General features: G+C 32.9%; 5 protein-coding genes across 6 annotated transcripts; 1 reads left to right on the top strand and 4 right to left on the bottom strand.

The window, feature by feature from the left end:
* Nucleotides 1–1,065: 1,065 nt before the first annotated feature.
* Nucleotides 1,066–3,180, top strand: LOC108340260 (cytokinin riboside 5'-monophosphate phosphoribohydrolase LOG1). The gene is made up of 7 exons (XM_017577509.2): nucleotides 1,066–1,246; nucleotides 1,367–1,464; nucleotides 1,549–1,579; nucleotides 1,680–1,779; nucleotides 1,887–1,957; nucleotides 2,209–2,352; nucleotides 2,499–3,180. The coding sequence occupies exons 1-7, from the start codon at nucleotides 1,115–1,117 to the stop codon at nucleotides 2,562–2,564; spliced, it is 642 nt and encodes a 213-aa protein (XP_017432998.1). The 5' UTR covers nucleotides 1,066–1,114; the 3' UTR covers nucleotides 2,565–3,180.
* An 899-nt stretch (nucleotides 3,181–4,079) lies between these two features.
* Nucleotides 4,080–10,897, bottom strand: LOC108340259 (actin-related protein 7). Its single transcript, XM_017577508.2, has 7 exons — nucleotides 10,658–10,897; nucleotides 9,219–9,434; nucleotides 8,831–8,972; nucleotides 7,783–8,027; nucleotides 6,991–7,174; nucleotides 5,158–5,225; nucleotides 4,080–5,024 (listed from the first exon to the last, which is right to left on the bottom strand). The coding sequence occupies exons 1-7, from the start codon at nucleotides 10,733–10,735 to the stop codon at nucleotides 4,872–4,874; spliced, it is 1,086 nt and encodes a 361-aa protein (XP_017432997.1). The 5' UTR covers nucleotides 10,736–10,897; the 3' UTR covers nucleotides 4,080–4,871.
* A 1,241-nt stretch (nucleotides 10,898–12,138) lies between these two features.
* LOC108340683 (uncharacterized) lies at nucleotides 12,139–16,035 on the bottom strand. The gene is made up of 3 exons (XM_017578200.2): nucleotides 15,690–16,035; nucleotides 15,322–15,617; nucleotides 12,139–14,430 (listed from the first exon to the last, which is right to left on the bottom strand). The coding sequence occupies exons 1-3, from the start codon at nucleotides 15,862–15,864 to the stop codon at nucleotides 12,508–12,510; spliced, it is 2,394 nt and encodes a 797-aa protein (XP_017433689.1). The 5' UTR covers nucleotides 15,865–16,035; the 3' UTR covers nucleotides 12,139–12,507.
* A 1,567-nt stretch (nucleotides 16,036–17,602) lies between these two features.
* Nucleotides 17,603–18,088, bottom strand: LOC108338871 (photosystem II 5 kDa protein, chloroplastic). The gene has a single exon (XM_017575919.2). It carries the CDS (start codon nucleotides 18,014–18,016, stop codon nucleotides 17,696–17,698), a length of 321 nt encoding a protein of 106 aa, XP_017431408.1. The 5' UTR covers nucleotides 18,017–18,088; the 3' UTR covers nucleotides 17,603–17,695.
* Nucleotides 18,089–18,428: 340 nt separating this feature from the next.
* On the bottom strand, nucleotides 18,429–23,752 carry LOC108338869 (uncharacterized). 2 transcript variants are annotated; one of them, XM_017575917.2, is made up of 13 exons: nucleotides 23,627–23,752; nucleotides 23,140–23,367; nucleotides 22,886–23,012; nucleotides 22,444–22,571; nucleotides 22,284–22,353; nucleotides 22,069–22,171; nucleotides 21,066–21,183; nucleotides 20,902–20,983; nucleotides 20,694–20,755; nucleotides 20,432–20,504; nucleotides 20,232–20,312; nucleotides 19,766–19,846; nucleotides 18,429–18,797 (listed from the first exon to the last, which is right to left on the bottom strand). In XM_017575917.2, the coding sequence occupies exons 2-13, from the start codon at nucleotides 23,340–23,342 to the stop codon at nucleotides 18,627–18,629; spliced, it is 1,299 nt and encodes a 432-aa protein (XP_017431406.1). In that variant the 5' UTR covers nucleotides 23,343–23,367; nucleotides 23,627–23,752; the 3' UTR covers nucleotides 18,429–18,626. The 2 variants fall into 2 exon arrangements, with proteins under 2 accessions (XP_017431406.1, XP_017431407.1); XM_017575918.2 differs by lacking the exon at nucleotides 23,627–23,752 and having other exon boundaries at nucleotides 23,129–23,269.
* Between the last annotated feature and the right edge of the window lie 1,230 nt (nucleotides 23,753–24,982).

The raw sequence follows: 24,982 nt of genomic DNA, 5'->3' as shown, positions 1-24,982 counted from the left end.
TTTATTACATTGGAAATTAATTTTATAAACTTACATTCATCCAGCAATTTTATTTATTTTTTCATATAATTAAAAATTTTATATTAATAAAAGATAAAATCAATTTATAATATATAAATAAATGTAAATTTTATTTTATAAATCGATTTTGTGATATTAAATTAAGTTTGAAATTATTTTTTATCACATGCAATAAAATTGAATACGAAATTTTTTTATTAAATAAATAAAATTTATATTTTTGCATATAAATTTGTATTACATACCAAACAGGCAAAATTGAAAGTTAGCTGATAGACTCTAAAAAGTTACACATTCTATATTTGTGTGGTGCAGGGCAATTGAAAGTAATTAGGTCAATTTGTTTACCTTTTTTATCCATGTCTGAAGGAGTTTTGTCTTTGTCCGTACGAGGTAACGAACTCCATTGACGTTTTTCGAAAACGGACAAAGTAAAGTTACGGATCAAGCAATTTCGATCGAACGATCTATTATTTATCACTTTTAATTAAAATCAACTACGATTAACACTAAAAAAATATATTAAAAAACAAATACAAATTTTAATTTTACTTTCAACTCTATATATTTAATTAAAAAAGATATCACTATCCACACGGTAAAGAGTAAATGGAATTAAATATAGTTTTAAAAGAAAAAAGGAAGATTGATTTGATTGAATGCAGGTAACTGTTGCTTGTAAAGTTGAACATAGCTTGGTTTTGATTGAACAAAGACATTCCTTGCACGGTAATTCAGCATGGTGTGCAGAAATATTGTAGTTGTGATTGGTCAGCGTAGTATATTAAGATTATTTATTAGAAGCAGTGATAAGAGAGTTGACAAAAATAATACAAGATGAAGAAGAAGGGTCTTTTCAAGCCAAGTTCTTTTCAATGAGGCAGAATGCTGTCTTTAGATAAAATTTCCAATTCTGTAGTTTCTTCAAAAGGGTGTCTCTTTCTGTTACCCTAAAGCTAAAGCACACTCACTTTTATCTATCTACTGTATCTATATCATATATATATATATATATATATATATATATATATATATATATATATATAAGCTCTTTCTTTCAGGATTATACCTTCTCTCCACTACTATTGAAAGGATGGAAGAAGTAAAGGTGTCAGCAGAAAATAAGCAGGAAAGAAGGTTCCAAAGAATATGTGTCTTCTGTGGAAGTAGGGTGGGATATAGGTCTTCATTCAGTGATGCAGCTCATGTGCTTGGTGAATTGCTGGTGATTGTTTTTGTATTATTTTTACTTGGCAATTCATGAATAGGGTTGTCTCTGGTATAGTTATTCTCCCTTGATCAACTCTTGCATGTGTTTGTTTGTTTGTTCAATTTTTTTGGGTAGGTTGAAAGGAAGATTGATTTGGTTTATGGAGGAGGAAGATTAGGACTAATGGGTTTGATCTCTCAAACTGTGCAAAAGGGAGGTGGTCATGTTCTTGGGTACTGTTTTTTACTTTTCTTGATAGATCATATCAGTTTCCTTTTTTAATTCACGAAATTCATTGTTTATCTTTTCCTTGTTAGTGTGATTCCTAAAGCTCTGCTGCCTCGTGAGGTACAATTGTTTTTTCATCCTTGATTACTATCATCGTCTGCTTCTTTCAATCTGAACTATTCATCATGAAAGGCTTACACTGACCAAAGCCTGCAATTAGATATCTGGGGAAACTTTTGGAGAAGTGAAAACAGTTGCAAATATGCATGAAAGGAAGTCAGTGATGGCTAAACATGCTGATGCATTCATTGCTCTTCCTGGTATATTATAGACAAAATTTCAAAGTTCTTTTCCATATTGAAACATTCTTATAGTAACTTCACATATATATTATACATAAACTAAATCAAAGTATCAAACTGTTCAGGAGGCTATGGAACCATGGAAGAGTTGCTGGAGGTGATAGCCTGGTCCCAACTAGGGATACATGATAAACCAGTAAGATTATCCTCGTCTACCTGAATATGTTTGCAAGTTTTAAGGATTCATAAAGTCTGTTGAAAACTCAAGAAACGTTAGTGAGCTCTAATATGTTTTGTAAATCAGAACATGAAGCTTGAGAAGCTGAAAATGTTTAGAAAGGTTGTCTTTTTAACGAAACAAACACAAATCAAACTGAATTATGGATATGGGTTTTTGACATCTTCAATTTGTTAATAATAATTGACACTCTAACTGTGAATCTGTAGGTGGGTTTGTTGAATGTAGATGGGTATTTCAACAGCTTGTTGACCTTATTTGACAAGGGAGTGGAAGAGGGTTTTATAGACAACTCAGCAAGGCATATTGTAGTCATAGCAGACACAGCAGAAGAACTGTTAAAGAAAATGGAGGTATGACAGTACTCCAAACATGCTGATTATGATCATGACAAGATAAATTTTCTGGTTGAACTCCTTTCTGAATTGTGTAAGAGGACAAGAAAATAAAGTTGTATTTTCAGGTAACAATTTTTCTTGTTTATTTTTGTTTCTTTCAGGAATATGTTCCCAACCATCAGAAGGTTGCATCAAGACAAAGTTGGGAAATTGGGGAGGTGCTATGATCTTAGATGTTCATCATCAATTTGCATAAAGAACGTGTAGAACAACAAAAAATCAAGCAAAAGTAGTCTCTCTTGCGTGGAAATTTAAAGATTCTACATCATTAAGCATGAAACGTGCATGTTCAAAATCCATTGAATAATACTAAATTTAGTGAAGTTTGAATATTTCCCTGAAAGATCCATTGACTACATCATTAAATTGCATAGATTGTTTATGATTATTTTTCACGGACCCCATCCACTTGGTCCATAGCTTTTTATTTATAAGAGAAAATTGGTGGTTGGAGTGCGATGTGTGAATTGAAGCATTCCTCTTGCTCCTTCCGTTTGTAGACTGGTCCCATTATACAAGTGACACTTTTGTTTGTTTTTTAGCTTCTTTCAACTTCAGAGAGAACCTGTGCAATGGACTTCAAAATTCGTTGGGTAACATTTCCTACTTAAAAAGGGGCAGCAAAGATAAAGAGATATATCCGAAAATGATATCCTCTGTAGTATAGTTCCTATGGTACAAAAAGGAATATACATTTGTGGGGTGTTTTATTTTTCCTTTCTTTTTTTTTTATTGTGTGTTTGTCTTTTGAAATTATAAATAATTGGGAATTGCATTGAAAATGATCGTGATACTTGATATTTACTATTTTTGAATGTTTTTGTTTTATTAAAAATAATTGTACAGATCTAGAATAAAAAAAATTCTGAACCCTTTTCTTAGGTACACCGATGTGATGAGAATCCGATACTCATCTGAAATGGGTGATAATTGAAACGGGTATACTTCTTCCTGTTGGGTATTTTTACTTTTCTAAGTATAGCTATCTTATCATCTGAAGTTACTCTTGTGGAATAAAATATACGTGTCAATTCTGTTTGATTGTTAAACATAATTCATCAACGACGTGGTTCAAGTCAAGATGTTCAAGTTCATTTAATACGACGCTGATTTTATTTATATAAACATACGTGGCTGTTTTACTTAGGTTTCCAAATATTTCATCCTCTACCTTCAATTTTTAAAAATAATCTAAGAAATTATATTTTTTTTCATCGAATTTCAAAATTCGATAAAAGATTTTTTTTTCTTTATAATTTTTCAAATCTGATAAAAGATTTTTTTCTTCATTAAATCTAATAAAATCTTTAAAAAATCTTTCTTTTAATTTTGAAATCTGACGAAAAAAATGAAAAAAAATTCATTGGATTTCAAAAAATTTGATGAAAAAAATTCTTGATTGAATTTTGAAATATGATATAAAGCACAAAAAGTAAAGTGTAGAATTTTTTGAATGATAGAGAACAGTTTTAGAATTTTTAAAAAATTTGGGAATGCAGGGTGAAATGATTGAAAGTGTAAGGTAAAACAGCCACATATGTTTATCAAATGCTCCATTAACATTTATTATTTCTCTTTTCATTATATCTATGCTTCTCTCTCTGGATGCCATCTTCATGTTAGAGATCCTAGAATTAATCAATACCATAAGAAATAAAAATTTACACTAGAATAAAGGAATAGAATGTGGAATACTTTTTTATTGGTAGAATACTAGAACCAGACTTTACAATGGTGTGATAGACACGTTAGAAAACGAAGCAAGGTCGATGGATTGAGTAATAAAGAGAAACGAATTCATTCTGGTTGTACGAGTATAAGATGATGTGGAGGGGCCCTCAAATATTGGGTTGGACAAGATCTAATAAGAAATTAGTAGCAGAAGGTAGTGCTTGGGACGTGGATGCATTTTTAGGTGCAAGTCAAGCCAATCTTACAATCTCATTTTACAGCACTTATTGCATGAAACCATAGTAAAGTTATAACAGCTGTGGTACTGCAGTCACGATGGGAAAGTTGTAAAGAAGCCTTGCATATAATTTCCTTTTAAACTATTTAGCAAAACATTATTAAAGAGAATGTTAGTAATCCATAAAATACAAACTATTATAGGAACAAGGGGTTCTACTAGAAGGGATGTAGCCAGTAGCCACAGCCTACAAGGTTACAAAGAAATGAATATTTTACAAGGATATCCACATTGCAAAAGATATGCAAGCTTCCACATATATACATTTCTGAGGAACAAGTATTCATGGAAATCTTCTACTGCAACTTAGGAACTCACGATGGTGAGAAGAATTTTTTTGGAGGGGAGAAAAAGTGAGAAGATTGCCTTAATGGAGATTGCTACAGCTTTTACAATATACACGCACATGGACATCAAGCATTTAAAATCTACAGGATACGATATGTTACAGTACCGGTACAAGCAGCGGAATAAACAATTGTTGAAATCCTGGAGATGAATAATTTCAGAAGCATTTCCGGTGAATAATGGAAGGTCCGGTTTCATCATAGTCTGCCTTGGTTATATGCTGATTTTGAGGGAAAACGACTTTCGCAAGTATTGCACCTCCCACCCATGCAGAATACATGGTTAAATTTTCTGGCATGTATTCTGGAGGCTGCAATAAGCCAGAGATTATCCACCAGTGGCAAGATTAGTTAAAACATGAATACTAATAGTATCTTTAAGGTTTTTAACGTTATTTTAAGTTGTTATAAATTTCAAGTCACTTTACTAGATAACCAAATTACCTTAACAAGGGTAGGTTGAACGGCAGATGAACTTAAGCTAGATTCTTTTTGAAATCTCTCTTCAAAACCTGGCAATGAGAAGTGGGGTATTAGCCCGTCAGAAGTAAATAAGAAACAGCATTGGCATAGATAGGAAATTTAAGTGGTGTAAGATAAAGCCAATATTGTCAGTAGAAATATGAATATCTTGATGTAAAACATAGTTAGAGTTCACTGGCAATAAATAAACACCTAAATTCCATCGGCAAATAAATGTAAAACTTAAATTCCATATAATAACTATTTATAAAAGTAGGGAAGTAAATCCAGACTCTGTGAAATAAAGAAAAAAGGGAATATAAAAGACGCATTTCTACCTCAATACGCAAATATTAAGCATACACAATTAAAACGGTTTATCATATTTTATTGTGGCCTAAAGGAAATTCCACCAGAAAAGTTCATATTAGAATTTCCATATATAAATATTATTTCAAAAATACGTTAGGAAGCCCCATACAGCTTTGTTGGACACTGCAGGACCAAGTGAGGAATGTAATGGATGAGAGGAAGAGAACAGGGAGCTGAAAATATAATGACTAGCCTGCATGCCGTGTAATTTCAGGGAAGCCCTTAATGAAATAGTAGTAAGAACAACCTTGTGAGCAGGAGTTTACATATGAAATCCTAGAAACAGCCTTTCCACTTGCCAAGATTCTATGTTCATCTATCCTCGCAAAAACCCAGCTTTGTGGGAACCTCGTGCACTAGGTCACCTTTTTATTCAGTGATTTCTAACTTTCTTCTGAATTCCCGAGTCTAATTACTAATTTCTGTGATTTGAGAAGTTTGTTAAATTTCAAACTTTATTGGCTCCTATCCAAGTTACTAACCTGTGATTCACTAATACATGGATCAGGCCTGTGTATCCGTTCGTGTCTACGACATACCCGACACAGATACGTTTGTATACACTTAAAAATTACGTATCAGTAAAGTGTTAATAAGCAGTTAAAAATGATAAGAAAAAGTACTTAAAAAAGAGCTAAGAAGCTAACAGTATTACTTGATGGTGTACAGTTAATAATCTTGTTTTATGAATTTGTATTGTCCTTTGGGTAAGACTTTATTACTCATGTTGTACAAGACAACACACCCCAAGATCCCACACTATTCGATTTTCCTAAACTAGCCTTAGATTTAACATTCAACTAATATATATAACAGTCACAATTTTTTTTGTAGTCATTTTTTTCGTTTTAGTGCTTAACTATCATTATTTTTAATTTTTTTATATTATTCCAAACATTAAACAAACATAAAATATATAATTTTTATGATTTATTCCAGCAAACCATTTTCAGGATTTGATATTTGAATACCACATAATTAAAAAACACTTGACACAAAATGTAGATAGAAACAATTCTCACTCACCATTTATATATACATCAGACAATATTTAGTAATTTTCAATTTTAATATGTTCTTTAAAAAATATAATAATATTTATTTTATTTTGCGAACTATATATATGCATATATGTTTAAACATATCTCAACCAATCGTGTCCTATATTTTCAAGGATGAGACAAATAGCCGTATGTATCATAGTTTCTAACTAAATGATATGAATTTATTTGTCGAATATTAGGTTATATTCTACTCTAATCTAAAAGGAAGTAGGATCCCTTACATTCAAAGTAGAAGATATAACAATTAAAAGATATTGATGGACAAACCAAATATAAGCACATTGTCTTTAGATGGAAAAACAACAAAAAGCATAACAAAATAGAACTTCATATCAAGCTTATCCTAAATTCACCAGAACTGATGCAGACAAAAATGTACCTGCCATAGATGAAGTGGCACCACAAACCACCGTATTCTCCAGCAGCTGTCGTTGATTATCAGATGACACAGTTGAAATAGCACGGACAAGCTGATCAACAATGCCATGAGCCTCTAAACCCAATAGACATGGCCGGAATAAAGCTTCCCCGACCGTAAATCTTTCTCTCCCAATTCTTATCACCTATAATATAATTCAACTTTCAGATAAGTAATAAATTATTGAAGATGCATTTACAGAACTTAAATATAAACACACATTGTTGACACTGGGGTGAAGGAACAAATGTTGTTGATTTTCTGGTAATTTTTATCCTATCAAACCAGCCTGTTTGTCTAAAAAATTATATAACCTTCAGGCTGGTCCAGAATTTTGAGACACAAAAGCAGCTGAACCATTAAATAGAGCCAACTCAACATCCTCAGGAAGACAAACTGGTACACAGCCTCTCCTTGTGGAATGTGAAAATTACTGATACAACTTTTAACAGTTTGAGCATGCAGAGAACTTACAAAGGGTTTCACCAAAAGGCTATTAAAATATTTTATAACATAATAAAAGAAAGCTGCATGATAAGCTAAAAATATCACATTTTAATTGGTAAATCACAGAAAGTTGAAAACAGAATGTACTCCAATGTAACATCAGTCACCACATCATAAGTTTTGCTTAAATCAATCAATTCTCTGCTTACTGATTCTTAATCTCACCTTTTCTTTCATTTTCTTTTACTTCCCTTCTATCAATCAGTATTGCTAGTCAAAACTATCATAGGAATTAAGAAAGCAGACCTGTCCATCAGGAAGGGTATGCTCCTCCACAGGACACAAATATTGGGTCTTTTGATAAGCTAACTCATCTACAGCACAGCATGAGTACTGCTCTTTCATTTTCTCCACATCAGACAGGCTGATATTTACTTTTGGATTGGTCTTGCCTAGTTCTTGAGCTAGGAAATTAGTTAGATCAATACCTCCAAATTCAAATCTTCTTGAGGCAATATGGTGAACAGCACCCTCAATTACTGGTGCAATATCTAGGCACATAAAAAAAATAATGATACATATAACAACAAATAAGCTCAAAAATATGTTCATATTTGAAGACAAACACTCAGCAGACATCCATCCATTCATTACTGGAACACTATCTAGTTTAGTTTAAAAAATAGAGAGTATCAGAAAAGTTGTAATTGAAATGTATTAATCTTGGGAGTATTTAACTTTCTTTTTCAATAAATTTTAAATATTTTCCTTGCTCCATTAAGGAAAACTAGCGTCGTCTTTCAATTTGATTCCATTAGGAAAACAAGATGTACCAAAAAAATACTGGCTGGGTGGAAGAGTGAAACTTCAATAAATTCATACTAGGAACCTAGGTTATGTTATTTGGTAAGATCCTCAGCACATGATTCCTTCCATTCAAACATGAAGCTGCATAAAAGGGAGGTAGAATGGGTAACACATAAGGAATATACACAGGTTGGAATATAAGAAGTGGAGAATAACTGTTTCATCATTTTGAATCTGTTAAATTTCAAGTGGACTTATTATATGCTGATGATATTTAATTTTACTATTGAGATTAGATAAAGAAAATTAATAAATCATTATTTCGTTACTCTGTAGCTAAAACAAAAAGGCAGGCCGTCAGATATCTTGTTACCCACAGACCCTGTGGTACAAGAACACGTCATGCTAAGTGCTAGAGGTAACATACTCCCACATCAAAAATAGACAGCTTGATTCACACAGCATGCAGTTGAAAGCATCCATGTATTCAATGCAGACACTATTTGCACAATTCAAGTAAAGTTCCCATTGTTTCTGGCGTGGATACCTATTTTTCCATGTCCAATATCAACAGTGCAGCCTGAGATACGTCCCACAGCATACAGTGATAACACTGCTTGTTCTGAAGCATAAAACCCTGATATGTTGAATGTTTCAAACATTAATTGCACCAACTGTTCTTTGTTGGCCTGGAAAGTTGGAAAACAATAACATATATACTAGTTGAGAAAAGATATATATAACACTAGCAAAACAATAATACTAACTTATTAGTGGCAATTCCATTTAACAAAAGGTTGCCTGATTAGTTCAGATAGGTAGAAAGGAAACAAAAAACTAGCAAAGAATAATACATATTCATATTCTTATATAGAAAAAGGATATCTAGGAATGAACGTGTACAGGAAAAGAGAAAGCAAGCAAGTTTGAGAAACCTTTGGGGTACAAAGTGGATCTGTAAAGAGTATTTGACCTTCATTGCCAATTTCCCATCCCAGACCAGTATATAAAACATGCTGCAACAAATCCTCAATGGCATCCCAATCTCTAATAAATCCCCGCACAACTGGATCAACAGTGACATTTTCAGCCAGTGAGCTATCAGTGGCCGATCCATCATCAAGCAGTTGTTTCATTTTAGTGGGAATTATCTGAGTCACACAAAGAGGCTCAATGAGGCATTCTGAGATAGTTGGAAACTAAAATTGACGAGATGGATGTGAGTCAAATATTATACTTGAGAATTGTACAGTGGATTAGAATTATGCATTAAAGGAGATGAAATCTCTCAAAGTGTGGAGATTTTCCATGCATATAGTCTAGTTTATGACAGATAATAACAATAATGTATATCCTCACACGTAGATACAATACTCTAATAGTCTAGATAATTGCATTAATAATTAAAGAGATTTGAATGCTCACCTTAATTCATGTTTTTTTTCAAATGGTAACAGTTTGGTGGTGATAGACCACTTATTAGTCTTCAGAGCTTTCTGCCCACTTTCTATTAAGTTATTCTGTGAGTGGGAGAAAGTAAATTTGTTCGATGAGATAGAAAATTTATAACACCCAGCAGCAGTAAATAAGAACCTCTCAATGAGCTATTAACCATACATCTTGAATCTATGCCTTCACACTTTGATATCATGACGACCTCATAATATTCAAAGACATTAGTGATCGGTAAAGCTTGCTATAGTCACTGGAGAGTAGAAGTCAATGAAGAAAGCTAATACCCATAGCATCCAATTGGATGCTTCTACTAAACCTCACATGTTGTGCTACCTTTCTTTCATCCTTTTTTTATTTTCCTTTCAAATTGAATTTCTTAGCACCTTTAGAGCCTAAAGTAGAAGAATTTTAACTTTCTGAATCAACTCCTCCTCTCGAATTACTATAGCAATCGGTTCATCCCTGACTACTTACATATCTGAATATCATAAAAACTTTTCATGATAATAAGAGATTCATGAACTATAACCAAGAGTCCACCGAGAGGTCCTATACACTGCTGGAGATTATAAATTGTCTATTTCATTAAGCAAAATTTACTTACTCTCGCCCTCGCAAAATAATTCCATAGCAAGCGAGACGCAAGCTCTCAGAGATAATCATGTTCACTTACCGCCAAATTGTTCCAGCTGGAAGACGGGAATTCAAATCTCTATGACTATTATTTCAAGTACACGTGCTATATTATTGTATCTATATATGTATCAATTATTATTATAAGTATCCGTCCATATCAGTGAAGATAGATAGCATTTGCAAAACCCTATTCTTAGATTATTATCATCACAAATATATATATATATATATATATATATATATAGAGAGAGAGAGAGAGAGAGAGAGAGGAATGAAAGGAAACCATGGCCGGAGTCTGGTCGGGAATTGCAAAACCGGCTTTGAGAAGCTTAGAACCGACGTCCACCACCGCCGCTTCCATCGCTTCCTTAACTGAAACTAAACCCTAATCCCTAATCTGAATCTTCTCTCCTTAACAAACAACCTCTTCGCTTCTTCCTTCACTTCAACCTCTCTTCCTTCTAAGCCTCTCAGTCACACTCAATTATCATATCAACACTCTTATTTCTCAAGCATGATATATTTTTTTCCACTAAATAACATAATATGTTTCTATATAATTATTTCTCAGAAAAATAATAATCATTTTTAAAATAAATTATATAATATATCTGGAGAAAAATACTACAATTTACCAACATAGCCCGTGCTCATTTATAACGAATGAAAATTAATATGTAAGCTTTTTTAAGTTCATAAAATTAAAAATGAGTTCAGTTCAGAGAATATTTTAACATTCATATAGTAATTTTTTTAACAACTATATTATGATATATATATTTTTGTTCATTGATATAATATTTATAAGAAATTACTATTGAAGATGAGATTATTTGTTTTATAGACACGTAGTCTATGTCAACCCCTTGCTTTTTTAATTCATACGAAATTCGTAGATGAATGACATGGTGTGTAAGAACTAAAAACGATACTGTACAATAAAATATATAATTGGTTTATGTAAAAATTTAATAAATATTTTTATTAAATATTTATCGCCTCGGACTAATAGCTTCTCTAGCTTTTCGATTCTGTTTTCTTCTATTATTATACATATAAACGGTTTTTTATTTTATTCCTGGATCAAATAAGTCCTTAATCAAATTAATATATAAATTACATTAAGATTAAATGTCGAAAATGATAAAGATATTTAAGTCCAAATTCCTAAAACCAAATCTCTTGGATGTCTTATCTTTGTCTAAATTCTAATTCACTTTTCATAATGATTATATACTTTCAAATTACATGATATTTCAACGTACACATGAATAATATCTAGATAAAATATCTTAACAAAAAAAGATTATATTACATAAGAAAAACTACATTAAGTATGAATTCATTACATAATGAAATGAGAGTTTAATTGCTCCTACGCAACTATAACATATAAGTTGGCTGAAATTGATGGCGTGAATGGAGGAAAATTGAAGTCTTGATGCCCTAGAATCCTACCAAAATCTCAGTTTCTCTGTGTTTCCACACACAAAAACTACCTTTTTCGTTTCATTCACGACATATTAATCACTTTCAGAAATTATCTTCTTGTTGAGTGAACTTAGACTCTTGCTGAGTGAGAAATAACTTCTAAAAAGTCTTGAGAGGCAATCCTCCAATCTTCTTTAAATGTCCATTTTCCTACATAATAATCTAAAAATAACAAATTATATATAATTTGAAAGAAACAAAAAAAATTACATCTTTTCATGAAAAAAACACATAATACATGAATTAATACAAATATAAGATTAAAAATAAACATGAATAATAAGTATTTATCACATTTATTAAGCAACTACAACTAAAAGTGATTTACTACTTACAGTTGTTAATTTGTAATGCATGCAGCCACGCCACAAGGCAATAAAAAAAAAAACTATTGTAGAAAACATAAAGAAGGAAGAAGATGATATTCACGGAAATTTATATACAGTGCCTAAAAATCTATTCAAGAACTGAAGCAAGGACTATAAACCAATTCATATGCTACTTGACCAAGTTACTTGATCACGTTTTCGTTTATGATCCTCAGGCAGAGGCAGATTATCTTCGTCGATGTTCACAGGTATCGAAGTACACAAGTCTAAGTCCACAGCACAATGACTGTCGCTAACTAGATTCGCCGGTTCCTCATCCATTGGAAATCAAATTTGACTGCTCCTCAATTGAGACATCATTTCTTTTCAGTTGTTCCTCAACGGAAAGATCAACATTGCTTTCCTTGACAGAGGGATCTACTGAACTGGTGGTTTCTTGTGTATCAACTTGAAGAAGCTCTTCAAGGAAACGATCAGTGGCAGGACTTCTCTGAGAAATAAATTTCACGTCCAAGATTGGGTTTTCAAAATCTACAACAGAGGAACCTACTGAAAATCCAAGAACGTTCTCTAAGATATTCTCGTGGGAGGCCTTTCTAGGTACCTCTTTTGCAACAGTATCTTCAGTTCCTGCAGTCCGTCCTTCCTCGGTGATGCTATAACAATATGGAATCTGATTGTCGAGCGAACCATCACTTTTATGACCATTGATTTTTCCATTATCATCTTCTTCAGAGTTGTCAATAAAACCTGTTTCAGGATTGAGTTCAGTTAAACTATTAGTTTTCACATGCACCTCTTCTCGATCTCCTCTAGCAATGTAAACTTGTCCATCTTCTACAGCTTCCTGGGAAGTCTTTTCAGATTGTTTATAATTAGAATCTGGGTTTATCTTCTCACCATTTTCCAAAGTATTAGATGAAGCCAACACTTGGATGTGACTAAATTCCTCACTTTCTGCAAGACAAACCGAGTCATTTTTCGCTATCTCACTACTGCTCCCATGGTCGTCATCATCATCTTCATTTAAAAACTCAGGGGCTTTAACAGTTAGACTTTTCGTATACTTTGGAGAGTCCATCGACACAGAAGACAAAAAATTAGCCAATGCAGAAGATAAGGCATCATCAATTGTGTGCTTTCCTTTATCTTTCAAAGAACTTGTTTCTTGCCCTGATGCATTATCTTCTTCATCCTCGCTATCAGGAAACTCGGGTGCCGTAACTACAAGACCTGGGAGCAATGGAGAAATATTTCCTGAATCAGACCTATTAGGAGAAGGAGGGACATGTGGTATCTCTGCGTGTAAATGATTCTCATCTGGTTCACTTTCCCTAGTCACCAGAAAATCAGGACAATCACTGGTGTTGGCATCTGATACAATACAAGAAGCATCAGGAGAGAAAATCTTACAATGTGATGGCAATGCCGAGTTCTGCAAATTCTTAGTCAATGTGTCCACTTGCTGCTCAACTCTTTGAAGTCTCACCTCCATGCTGCTCATGGGCACTACCATTTTCTCTTGAAAGCCCAAACAGATTTCTTCTATCCTGTCCATGCGTGATACAAGCTGTTCCAGGAGCCTTTCAACATTGTAACCCAAAGAAAAACCACCTTTGCTCTCAGGAATATCAACTTGTGAAGGGACAGAACTACGGTTGCACTCCATTTTAGCAAATTCAAAGGGAACAGAACTATGGTTGTTCTGCATTTCAGCAATTTTTGAGGGTACAACTGTGTAAGTGCTGTCCATTTTGGCAGTTTGTGAGGGTACTGCAACAGGGTTACTCTCGATTTTAGCATTTTGTGGGATGACATCTGGCTGGGATGGACCCACCCAACCTCCTTCTACCTCCTTCAACGTCACTTCTTGGGGATCAGTTATGCTAGTGTTTCCTATCACCTGGGTTTTAATTATAGAATCACTAGGGAGAGTTGCTTCCAAATCATCCCCCTGAACAAGGGACTTTTCCTTTCTGAGAGCATTTAAATTGTTGAGCCCTGTTGTCTTAGATAATTGCATTAAAGTGGGGATAAACATAGCCATGAGGGAACTTCCGGATGAGTTTTCATAAGGCTTTTCTTGGCTTTCTGAATCGGCTGAATCAACAGGATCAGCAAACACATAAATCTCATCAACATAAACACATCCTTTATTCTGAAGCGAGAGCAGCCGAATAGTAACAGATATGCAAGGATTTGCATCATCAATCTCTGCGGTAGCCTCATAAAGATCCTGGAGACAGGAAAAGAGGACACTGAAATCAGATCGGTAAGGTACCTCCATCTAATATGGCACATTGAGATTCTAAGTTACGAGAATAATGTATTGTTTATTACAGAGAAAACTACACTTCCTCGCCTGAATTAAGCTTGTGTACTCTTTCCTACCCCTTAATTTTTATAAACACGCTCCCCCTGTCCTCCTAAGAGATGGAGTGCGTTAGTTTCTCTCCATTCAGATAAAATGAACCTTCGGGAACAAGACTAACAAAGAATTTATCCAGACTCTATAAAAATAACCAATAGCTAATTTTAAATAACCCACTATAAACTATAGGATTTAAGAGGTAATTTTGGCAAAATACAATGGCATAAAAAAAGAGAATAAGAAGGTTAGATGAATTAAGTTCTCCCACAATCCAAAATCAACTTAGTCTTTAACTTCTACAAAAGCACTCTGATTTATCTTCTCCAAAAGCTTAAATAAGCTGATTGTAGTTTATGAGAAAAACACAATTCATTATTCCTTTTTTTTCCTCTAATAAGTGTCCACGAAAAAACTTCATCCGAAGTCCACACAAAACCAGAGTAATGTTTCACAAACACTACTATCATCTCATGTCATGGAGTTTAAAAGTCTTGTCAAATCAAACTCGTGCCAACGATGTACAGAGCAAAAAACTTTGTATGCAACCAGTTCAAATTACAAAAACTATGCATGCATCGTCACTCTCTCCTGAATGGAGGAGCAGTGTAATTTAAGCCCAACCTTTCACCAAATTGAAGCTACAACAGTTTATTCCACATCTACCTTTAACAGAGCACATCAATCCAGTTGTTCTTACTATTTATTTACGAATCTAAACGAAAGCCAACAAAATCGGGAAATCACTTATAGGAATACCTGAGACTGATATGTTTTAATGGAATTGAGGTAGGGTTTTGTTTCCGAAGCGATGTTGGGAGAATCGGGAACTTTGACCTCAACCCAATCATCTTCAGTTTTAACATTATCGTCACCACCTATATTTTGGACAGCGGGGGAACGAAGAACGTGATCGTCTCTAACAGCAAGACCGCATCGGACAGTGCAGAGATAGTCATTGTTAGTGCGAGCGTTGGGCGCAAAGTAAATCTCGTAGACGCGAGCAGTGCTCCGAACGTAGATTTGTCTGAGCTCGTGCTTCTCCGGAAAAATAACTGTTCACAAAATAGCGAATTAATCAAAAGCGTTAGTGAAATTGAAGTACAGTGAAGGGAAAACGAGGTTACTCTTGATCTCGCAGGGAGGAGAATCTGGCGAAGGAGAATGAAGAAGAAGAGGAGTGGGATCAGTTCGTTGATCGTCGCTGAGGAGACAGTACGAGGATTGGAAAGTGATGGTGTCGCTGATAGAGGCTGAGGAAGGAATGGTCCAGTTGCACTGCGAATTCAAATCTACCTCCATAATAATACACAGAAGAAGAAGAAGAAGAAGAAGAAGAAGAAGAAGAAGAAGAAGGAGAAGATGATGAAGATGAATCAACGGTTGCAAGGGTTGCTGGCGGAGAAATCAAGCAACCTGGTGCATCTCACGTTTTATATCTACTACTTCAAATGTTCTTCATTTTGTTACTTTTTCATGAAGATAAAGTGTAATAATAATGGCTTGTTATTATTGTTATATGACCTAATTTACGCATTTAAGAAATTATTAAAATAATTTGTATTAGTTAAAATAAGAATAAACTGATGTGAAATTAGTGATTGAAGTAAATTTGTCTTTTTAAACACGTTAAATATATTTCTTTCCTTTAATTTAAAAGTGAAAATTAAAATTATTATATTTTCAAAAAATTTACTTAATTCAGCTTTTAAATTTTATAAATGTGTAAATTTAATTTTTTAAATAAATTTTGTTTTAAATGCGGACCAAAATAATATTTAAATTGTTTATTTTATTTAACATATTTTTTTATTAATATTAATTTACTTTTTAAAATGTTAAATAAATTTGATTAAATAATTAAATTAAACAAAATTTTAAAAAAAACTAATTCCAATTTTTTTAAACTATAAACATGTTTAAAAACTATAAAAGAAAATGAAAAACCAAAATTAGGAATACAAATTAAATGGACTAAATTCATTTTTCTTCTTTTATATATGTTTAACAATGTCTTTCATAATTTGCATAATTATTTTAAAAACTTTTAAGTATTTTTCTATTGAAAAACTAGCTTCGCACATTGATTACACAATTTAGAAAAACAAATTTTGTTCAACCTTTCAATCCAACCTTGTATCAGCATTTTTCGCTACAACTTTTGCCAATCAAAATAAGTAAAGAAAATATAATATATATATATATATATATATGAAAATGAATTAATTATGTTTTTAATTTTTAATTTTTAATAAAAATTAAAATTAATCATTTTTTAAAACTTTCATCTAATTTAATCTCTAATTTTATAAATACGTAAATTTTTCCATTTTGATCAAATTTTATTAAATTTATTTAATATTTTGAAAAAAAATCATTAAAAGTTAAATAATTAAATAAATATTTAATTTTAAAGACAGAGAAAATGTTTTGTTTGTTATAAATATTTATTTATGTTTCTCATTAGTTAAAGAACTAGTGATATTTTTACGAAAATGAATTATTAAAGAAAAATTTACTGATTCTAAACTTGTGATCCTTCATCGATTGGTCAAAAGTTTGAATTTTGATAATATCACTTTAAATATCAAACATACTATATCGGAAGAATACCGATATTGTATATCGAAGGTCCACAATAAATAATCAACTTATTTATTTTTTATTACGTTTAGAGTGCTAATTTAGTTAATAAACTAAATTTACCAAATCAATTGTTGAATTTTAATGAACTAAAATTCGAGTTTACTTCAAACACAGAAGGCTGAAACATCTGACTTAATTTACTATGACATTATATTGTGTAGGCTGAGAGTAATATGATGCTAATCTTCTTCAGTTGGTTGAAGTTAATGCATCTGAATAGTTTTTGATGAACGGCTTCAAGTTAAACCTATTCAAGGTTGTTTCCTTTCATCACTGTAGTGCAAATCTAATATTTTTCTTCCACTCTAAAGAAAATTGAGTTAGAGATCGTTCAACATATCAACTTAAAAACGATCTTAGCAAAGGGAAAAAATCAGAAAGTGTACACAAGAGAAAAGGCAAAGTAGATTGTTTCATGAACAAATAGTACAGAGAGTCAAAGGATCATCATATGAAATGGAAAACATTACATTACAGCCTAAGGCCCTCATTTGTGACAAATCTTAGCAGTTGGCATGGTCACACAAACAGGGTAATAGATTTTCTTAGCTTCAGGGGTGCCACGTTTGGGCTCATCGGCCATGGCCATTCCAGCAACAGAGCAAACAGCTGCTGCTGCTGCAGCAAACATCATGTTCCTCCTGCCATTGTTGCCTTCCTTGTCATTCTCATAACTGACCCTTGTCTTTTCTCCTTCAACTGCTTTGGAAGCATTTGCCACCACCAACCTCCTCTGGGATGCCACCGGAGACCGGTTGCTGGTGACTGAGCTGCCAATGAGTGATGCTGCCATGGTGATTGATGCCATCTCTGCTATGTGATCTCAGTCTTGAACTAACCCCCAAAACTAGTCCTTCTATGTTGCAAGTAGAAGTAGTTATGTTTGATAAAAGAATATATTGGATGAGGAACTGGTTGGAACCCCCATTATCTTATCTCATTTACAAAGTCTCCAATAAACTATTGCCACGTGGAATATGGGATTATCCTGAACCAGTGGCCATTGGATGTACTATATGTTTTATGAATGGCTACCAAAGAAAAAAAATCTCTCATTGAATTTCTATTTTTCAGGTGTGGGCCAGGCTTATCTTATGCAGGGTTATGTGAGCCACCCATGACCCAACACATAGCAGGGTTTTTTGTGCTAATAGTTTACTTCACAATCTTAACACCCACTACGAGATTCTGCGGCACAAACAAGAGCGAAAGCAAACCCCGCACAGAATTTCAATCCACTATTTTTTTTATCAAGAGTACTCAATGGAATGGATTACAATTCAAAGTCAATTGCTTAAAAAATATAACTACGCATTCATGTTTTATTGATAATACTGTTACATGAGACCTATTACTCGATTTAAAATAAATAAATAAAGGCAATGAGCTCAACTTGGGTTTGCAGAGTACACATGAACTTAAGCGCAAATGACTACTGCCTCTTCTTCTCTTGTTTTGTATGGCGGAGGCAATAAATTGTCTATGTTGGCAAAAAGATCTCTACGGCCAGGTGGTAGTTTGGCAACAGGCGAATCCAATACTGAGTCGGGAATTGCGACAAGGGTTTCTTCAAAAAATGATTCGACAGTCTACATGGTTAAAGAATGCAGTTAGCATTTCAATCAGTTGATATAATAAATGAAGTTGTAAATAGATAGTTTACAGTGTACAATTTATGTAACGCAAGATCTTGACCTGACTAACCCAAACAAAGAAATGAAAGAACAAGGCATCTTATATCTCGTACATGTAAGCCTCTAATTTCCAGAACAGAATTATAAAATACATGATCGCAATATACACACTTCTTTGGAGTCAACTTCACTCTATACATTTAATCATTGATTCTGGAATAACCACTCATCTCCCAATCCATTTCCATAATTTTGTATATGTACAATCTATAAGCTAATAATGTATCTAGGTGAGATTATTTGTACTTGATTTTTAAAAAGAGTGCTTACCTAATAAAATAAATTTCAGTGTTTTTACGTATTTGTTTACTCTGTTTATTTTAAATAGGAAAAGTCTTCTTATTTTAATAAGCAAAGCCAATCTGCTTCTTAAACAAATGATTATTTTATTTCAAAAACAAAATGTGTGTTTGTCTAATTGCATATTTTAAGAATAAGGAGTTTTCTGCTTTTAAAAAAAACAGAGTGATTTTGCTTTTAAAAATTACTTATTTCAAAAACACTTATTTTAAGATAAACCAAACTGATTATCAAAAAAGGATCCTCAACGAATCTTTAATTTTCATAAGCATTATTTTTAAATTTCCGTAGAAATGAAGACCGCTCCAGTAAACCATCAAATGCTAGATAGATGGATGGTGACATGTATACCAGACCATATATTATGCCCCTTACAATCCGTGAGGTAGAAATCATAGAAAAGAACAGTAAACATCGAAGACCACGTATATAAACTTTGCTTGATAAAAAGGTTTGTACGTCCTTTACTCTGTTGATAGCTTCATTTAAAGTCCTATTATACAATATAAACGGCATACTCTTCTAAGCAATCAATTAATAGGTTTCACAATACAAAATCTTACCGTGCAATTTTTGAAAGCAGCATCAGCTTTGCGCTTCCAAAGTCCATTCCCAGGTTCTGAATGGAAAAGATTGAGTAAAGGCTGCAGCAACATAACAGAATTGCCGCATAATATCAGCAAATTGAATATCATTAATAGAAGTATAATTTGCCTCATGAAAATAAAAAGGAGGAGGTGGGACAAAAAACCTCCAATTTTCTAACATAAAATAGGAAAAAAAATACATAGTGTTAATGAAGTAGACTACAAGGAACCAAAAAATTCTGTGCGGTGTATATATATTACAAAGTCAATACGTAGTGAAAATGTGTCTACCACGTAACAACTTAAAGCTACATCTACATATAAAGAATACCGCCTTATATATCTGCTATTCAATACTACATAAAATGCTACATATGAATTTACAGCGAATGGAAGAAGAAAAAGACAGAAAATAAAGTGCCACAGTTATTGTTGTTCCAACCTTCACAATATCTCGCATAGTTGGCCTACGTCCGTATTTTCCCATGACCGATTCCCCATAGGTTAGATATTTTTCAAGGACCTTAATTAAGTGAGACATAAATAATTAAAACAAAAAATTGTAAACTCTGAGTAATGAGACAGTTAACCCAGAATTGGTAGAGAAAAAATCATGGAAAGCCAAACATTCTGTAAATGAACCTGACGACGTGTAAGATCAGGACTTGGTGTACCATAAATTGCAGAGTCTACGTGCCCCAAAATATGCCAAGGACTGTTAAGATTGTCAACAATGGTTACTCAAGCCACCGCATGTTAATTAATACAAACAAAAAAAAACATTGTAATAAATAGAAACTCTATGTCCCCCCAAAACACTGAAGTTTTTCGGATATATTTTCAGAAAAGCAGAATCCTGATACATCACACAGGCAAAAGGGAAATTATCTTATTTGAAACTTACTTGGTGTACGCTGCACGTCCGACCATAACACCATGAGCCCCAGCTTCTCGAGCCGCAAGGACCTATAATTAATGTACCGCGAAAACAGGTAAAAGTAGAAGTGTCCAGAGTTAGGCAATGTGTAGATATAAATGATTATGGAATCCTTTATGCCTGGAAAACTCCTAAATCTCATGAATATTAAATAATTATAATGACAATAGTTCACCTCTTCAACACTAGTAATGCCGCCATTGATTGTAAATGTTAGGTCAGGAAAGTCACGTAGGAGGCCATAGAAGTATTCATATCTACATTTTAAACAGATGAGAGACTATCACATGGAATTCTACATATCATGTAACTACAAAATCAATTATTACTAGCACATACTTTAGCGGAGGAATGCTTCTATTCTCAGCAGGGCTAATACCATTGAGCAGTGCCTTCCTTGAGTGAATTATAAAATGCTTAGTGGGTGAGAAAGAAGAAACCTGGTATATGAAATCACCTAACAGACAACATAAAGTTCTATGAGTAACCCTAAAAACCATGGCACAAGTATTGTGTGTGTAACCAAAGATCTAAACAACATCAATGGCAACGTATGATGTATATAGAGATCCACTATACTTTAGAACAACGAAACCCAAAGCACCAATCCAAAGAAACAAAGGGTATAAAAAGTACAAATTTCTATTTCTTTTCCGTTATTAAGATCCAGACCAAAGGTGGAATAAACCAAAATGGTAATAATTTGATTCTGGAATAAATGGAAACACAACTTCATAATTATGTATTATCACTGATCTTCACAAATGCAAAAAACTGATATCTTAATAAACAAGTAAAACACCTACAACTCCAAGCCTAACAATTAGTGGCCAAAATAAAAAGGTTGCCCAACACCCCCCCCCCCCCCCCCCCCCCCCCCCAAAAAAAAAAAAAAAAAAACTCCATCACAAATATGTTTGTGATTGATTCTGCATATTTCACAACCAATAGTTTCCTTTCCAGTAACAGTTGGTTACAAACCAAATTCATAACCCTGTCCCAAAATCTGGTTCCTATTAGCATATCACGATTTGACTCCATTAATTCAGTAGTACTTTCTAGGTAGTGGCAACGAGTAACCAGGGGATTTTGAAATAATAAGCACCTAGTACATATAGATGTACTGTACCCAATCACGGAAACCCTTTTCACTGCATACTAAATGCAAGACATACTGTTTGATATCAGTTTATAAAATGTTTCTGATACTAACATATACATGGCAACTGTAATACCGTTTCCTACAAATTTTATAAAAAGAGCAGAAAACCTATTCATCGAATCCATACTTTGCAATCTTTAAACTTAAAATAGAAAGAGATCGCAGACAGAAGAAGCTTACAAAGCTCACTATAAGAATCATGATCATCCACACCAATTCGACATTTGACACTGACAGGTACATTCGTGGTGGCAGCAATTGCTGACATGGCCTCAGCAACAAACTTTCCTTGTATACATTAGATTTCCATATCAATTTGCATTGACAAATAACACATATATTTATCTGTTTACATATATTAATATTTAATTAAGCACCAAGAATGGCTTTCTAACCTTGGGGTTAAGCATAAGACTCACACCAAAACACCCATGCCCAGCAACTTTTGGACTAGGGCATCCACAGCTGGTATAAATTTTGGAAAAAGAAATGTACGTCAAAGATCAGTAGTAGAAAAGCGAAACTTTAAGGTTTAAGAAGATTGAATGTACAAACTTTAAGTTGATCTCGTCATAACAATAAGCATTAGCAAGCTCAGTTGCTTTAGCCAAATTTTCTATATTGCTCCCTCCAATTTGAAGCACAATGGGGTGTTGGTCTGGAGAATATGCCAAGAATCTGTCCTGAGCAAAATAGACAAATAAAAAGAATAATAGGTTTTTCAATACCAAATTATCCAGAAACCACGGTGTTGAAATATGCGGCGTTACTTTGAGCTCTTGTGCACTGGCGTTTGCACAGTGAGATGAGATAAACTATTGGTTTTGAATGATAACCAATCAATACAATTTACTATATGAGATATTTTATCACATAAAACACTTCAAAACTGCAATCATGATCTTAGTTATTCACACAAGCAAAACTCTTTTGATTTCATAGTACCCATTTTATTTCATTTTTTGTTTTCTTTTAACATGCAGAATTATATATCTACCAGATTGTCCTTTTGATGAACAATTGTTTCAGCTGCAACCATCTCCGTGTACAGCCAAGCATGTTTTGATATGAGGCGTGCTAGAGTCCTATAGTGATTGTCCGTCCATTCCATCATTGGAGCAACACTAAAATTCAACCAACAAAAAACAATATCAAATGACTGTTATAATCAGCATACGTTATAAACATACAGGCAGATAACACCAAAACCAAAAAAAAAAAAGTGCAGAGATACCATTACCAGGAACACACCTAAACCAAGGAGGAAGATAGTATCTGGAAACCACCCCAGGCTTATCATGTAATTGTGCTTTCAGAACACGAGTAGAAAATAACCTATAGCTGAACTTATTCCTACGAGATATAACTAGTGGGAATCTGCCATTGTTTTTAAGGATATTGGAACCTGTGGGAGCAAATGAAACGACCAGGGAACATCCTGCAAACTTCTTCATTTCACCCCTCTCGGCAAACCATGACCTGTCCATCAAAAGAAACAAAACTGTCAAACTGATACACAACAACATGCGTTGTTAGCTGCCGATGTACGCGACCAATTACATGGAATGAGATTTTTCACTTGAAGGGAACAGTTTGTAAAGTGAGAAAAATCATTTAAAAACCAGGAGCAAATAATTCAGGGTGGCAGAGACATAGGAGCATTTTATCGAGCAGAATATATGCAGAGTGATAAAATGGCCGACAGAAAGTGACATTTTGGCAAAGCAAATAAACTTACACCGGCGTCGGATTCTAGAATGGGTTCGGTTGGTGAAATTGGTCAGTGCGCGGCTTATCCAGATTCTAGACAAACAGTGGAAATCGTTCCAGCTTACTTGGTTTGGCTACATGTCGATGAAGAACAATGACTTGCATTTAAAATTATCAAAAAAAAAATATATTGGAAAGTATATGCATATAAATTCCAAAACGTAAAATAAAATTAAAAAAAATTACATATATATATATATATATATATATATATATATATATATAAGTTTTTAAAATGTAAATAAATGAGATAATAAAATTAAATTACACTTTGAGTAAAGCATTTAAGAAATATTGTTCGTTTTGAAAACTAAAACTATCTTATTCTTAAAAAATATTTCGAAAAATGGATGAAACTATTGGATGAGGTATTAATAACAAAATTCAATAATAAAAACTAATATTTTAAATTATTTCAAATTGAATTAATTATATTTTTAGGATAATTTTAATAAATTTTGCTTCACTTCACACATAAATATCTTTTTTTTAATGTTCAGTTGAGCATTTTCTAAATTTATTGAAAATTATATTTTTGGTATGAAATATTTAGACGAATATGTTTAAGGTTTAAATATATTTTTGATCTTGGTTTATTTTGTTCTAAATGATTTTCAATTTTGAAAAATATTCATTTTGGTTCTTTCAAGTGTAATTTCAGGTTTCATTTAATTTTTTTTCATACTGTTCAAATTATTAACGACATATTACGTGTCAATTCGTGTTTATATACTACAAATTGTACCAAATGAAAAAAAAAAAAGGTTAGAAAGACATATTCCAACTAGAGCCTACACTGTTAAACCAATGTTGAACCATTTATCATGTCGCTTAATGAAACTGAGCTAACACTCGTTGTTCCTTGTAATTAAATTTGTAGTTGGCCTCGAGTGTTCCAAAACTCTGGAGCTCATTATATTTTAATTTTAGGTTTGCACCTAACAGTATTAAAATTTTGTCTAGTGTCATGTCAAAAACCACAATGTTATCTAAATAAGTCATGTTCACCAATTTAGTTTTTTTTTAAGTTAATTTACTATTTTCTTTCATAAATTGCACATTAGTTAACTCATACTAAGCTTATAAAACCTCAATTAACCAATCATTAAGCAAATTCACTCGTTATAAAAATAAATTTATTTGTTACTAAAATCATTCACACACAGTCAACACAAAATCTAACGTTAAACTCAACCACGTAACATATCAACTAAATATACACAGTTACTCAATAAACAATATTGTATCATTTAAGCCAGAACATACATATAGTATAATTATTTTCCTTTGCTTGATGTGTAAAAACCTTTGATGAAAAACTACA

Source organism: Vigna angularis, chromosome 5 (assembly GCF_016808095.1).
Source record: "Vigna angularis cultivar LongXiaoDou No.4 chromosome 5, ASM1680809v1, whole genome shotgun sequence".
NCBI lineage: Eukaryota > Viridiplantae > Streptophyta > Magnoliopsida > Fabales > Fabaceae > Vigna > Vigna angularis.
The sequence above is the reverse complement of the archived record's forward strand: the minus strand, read 5'-3'. Positions and strand labels throughout refer to the sequence as shown.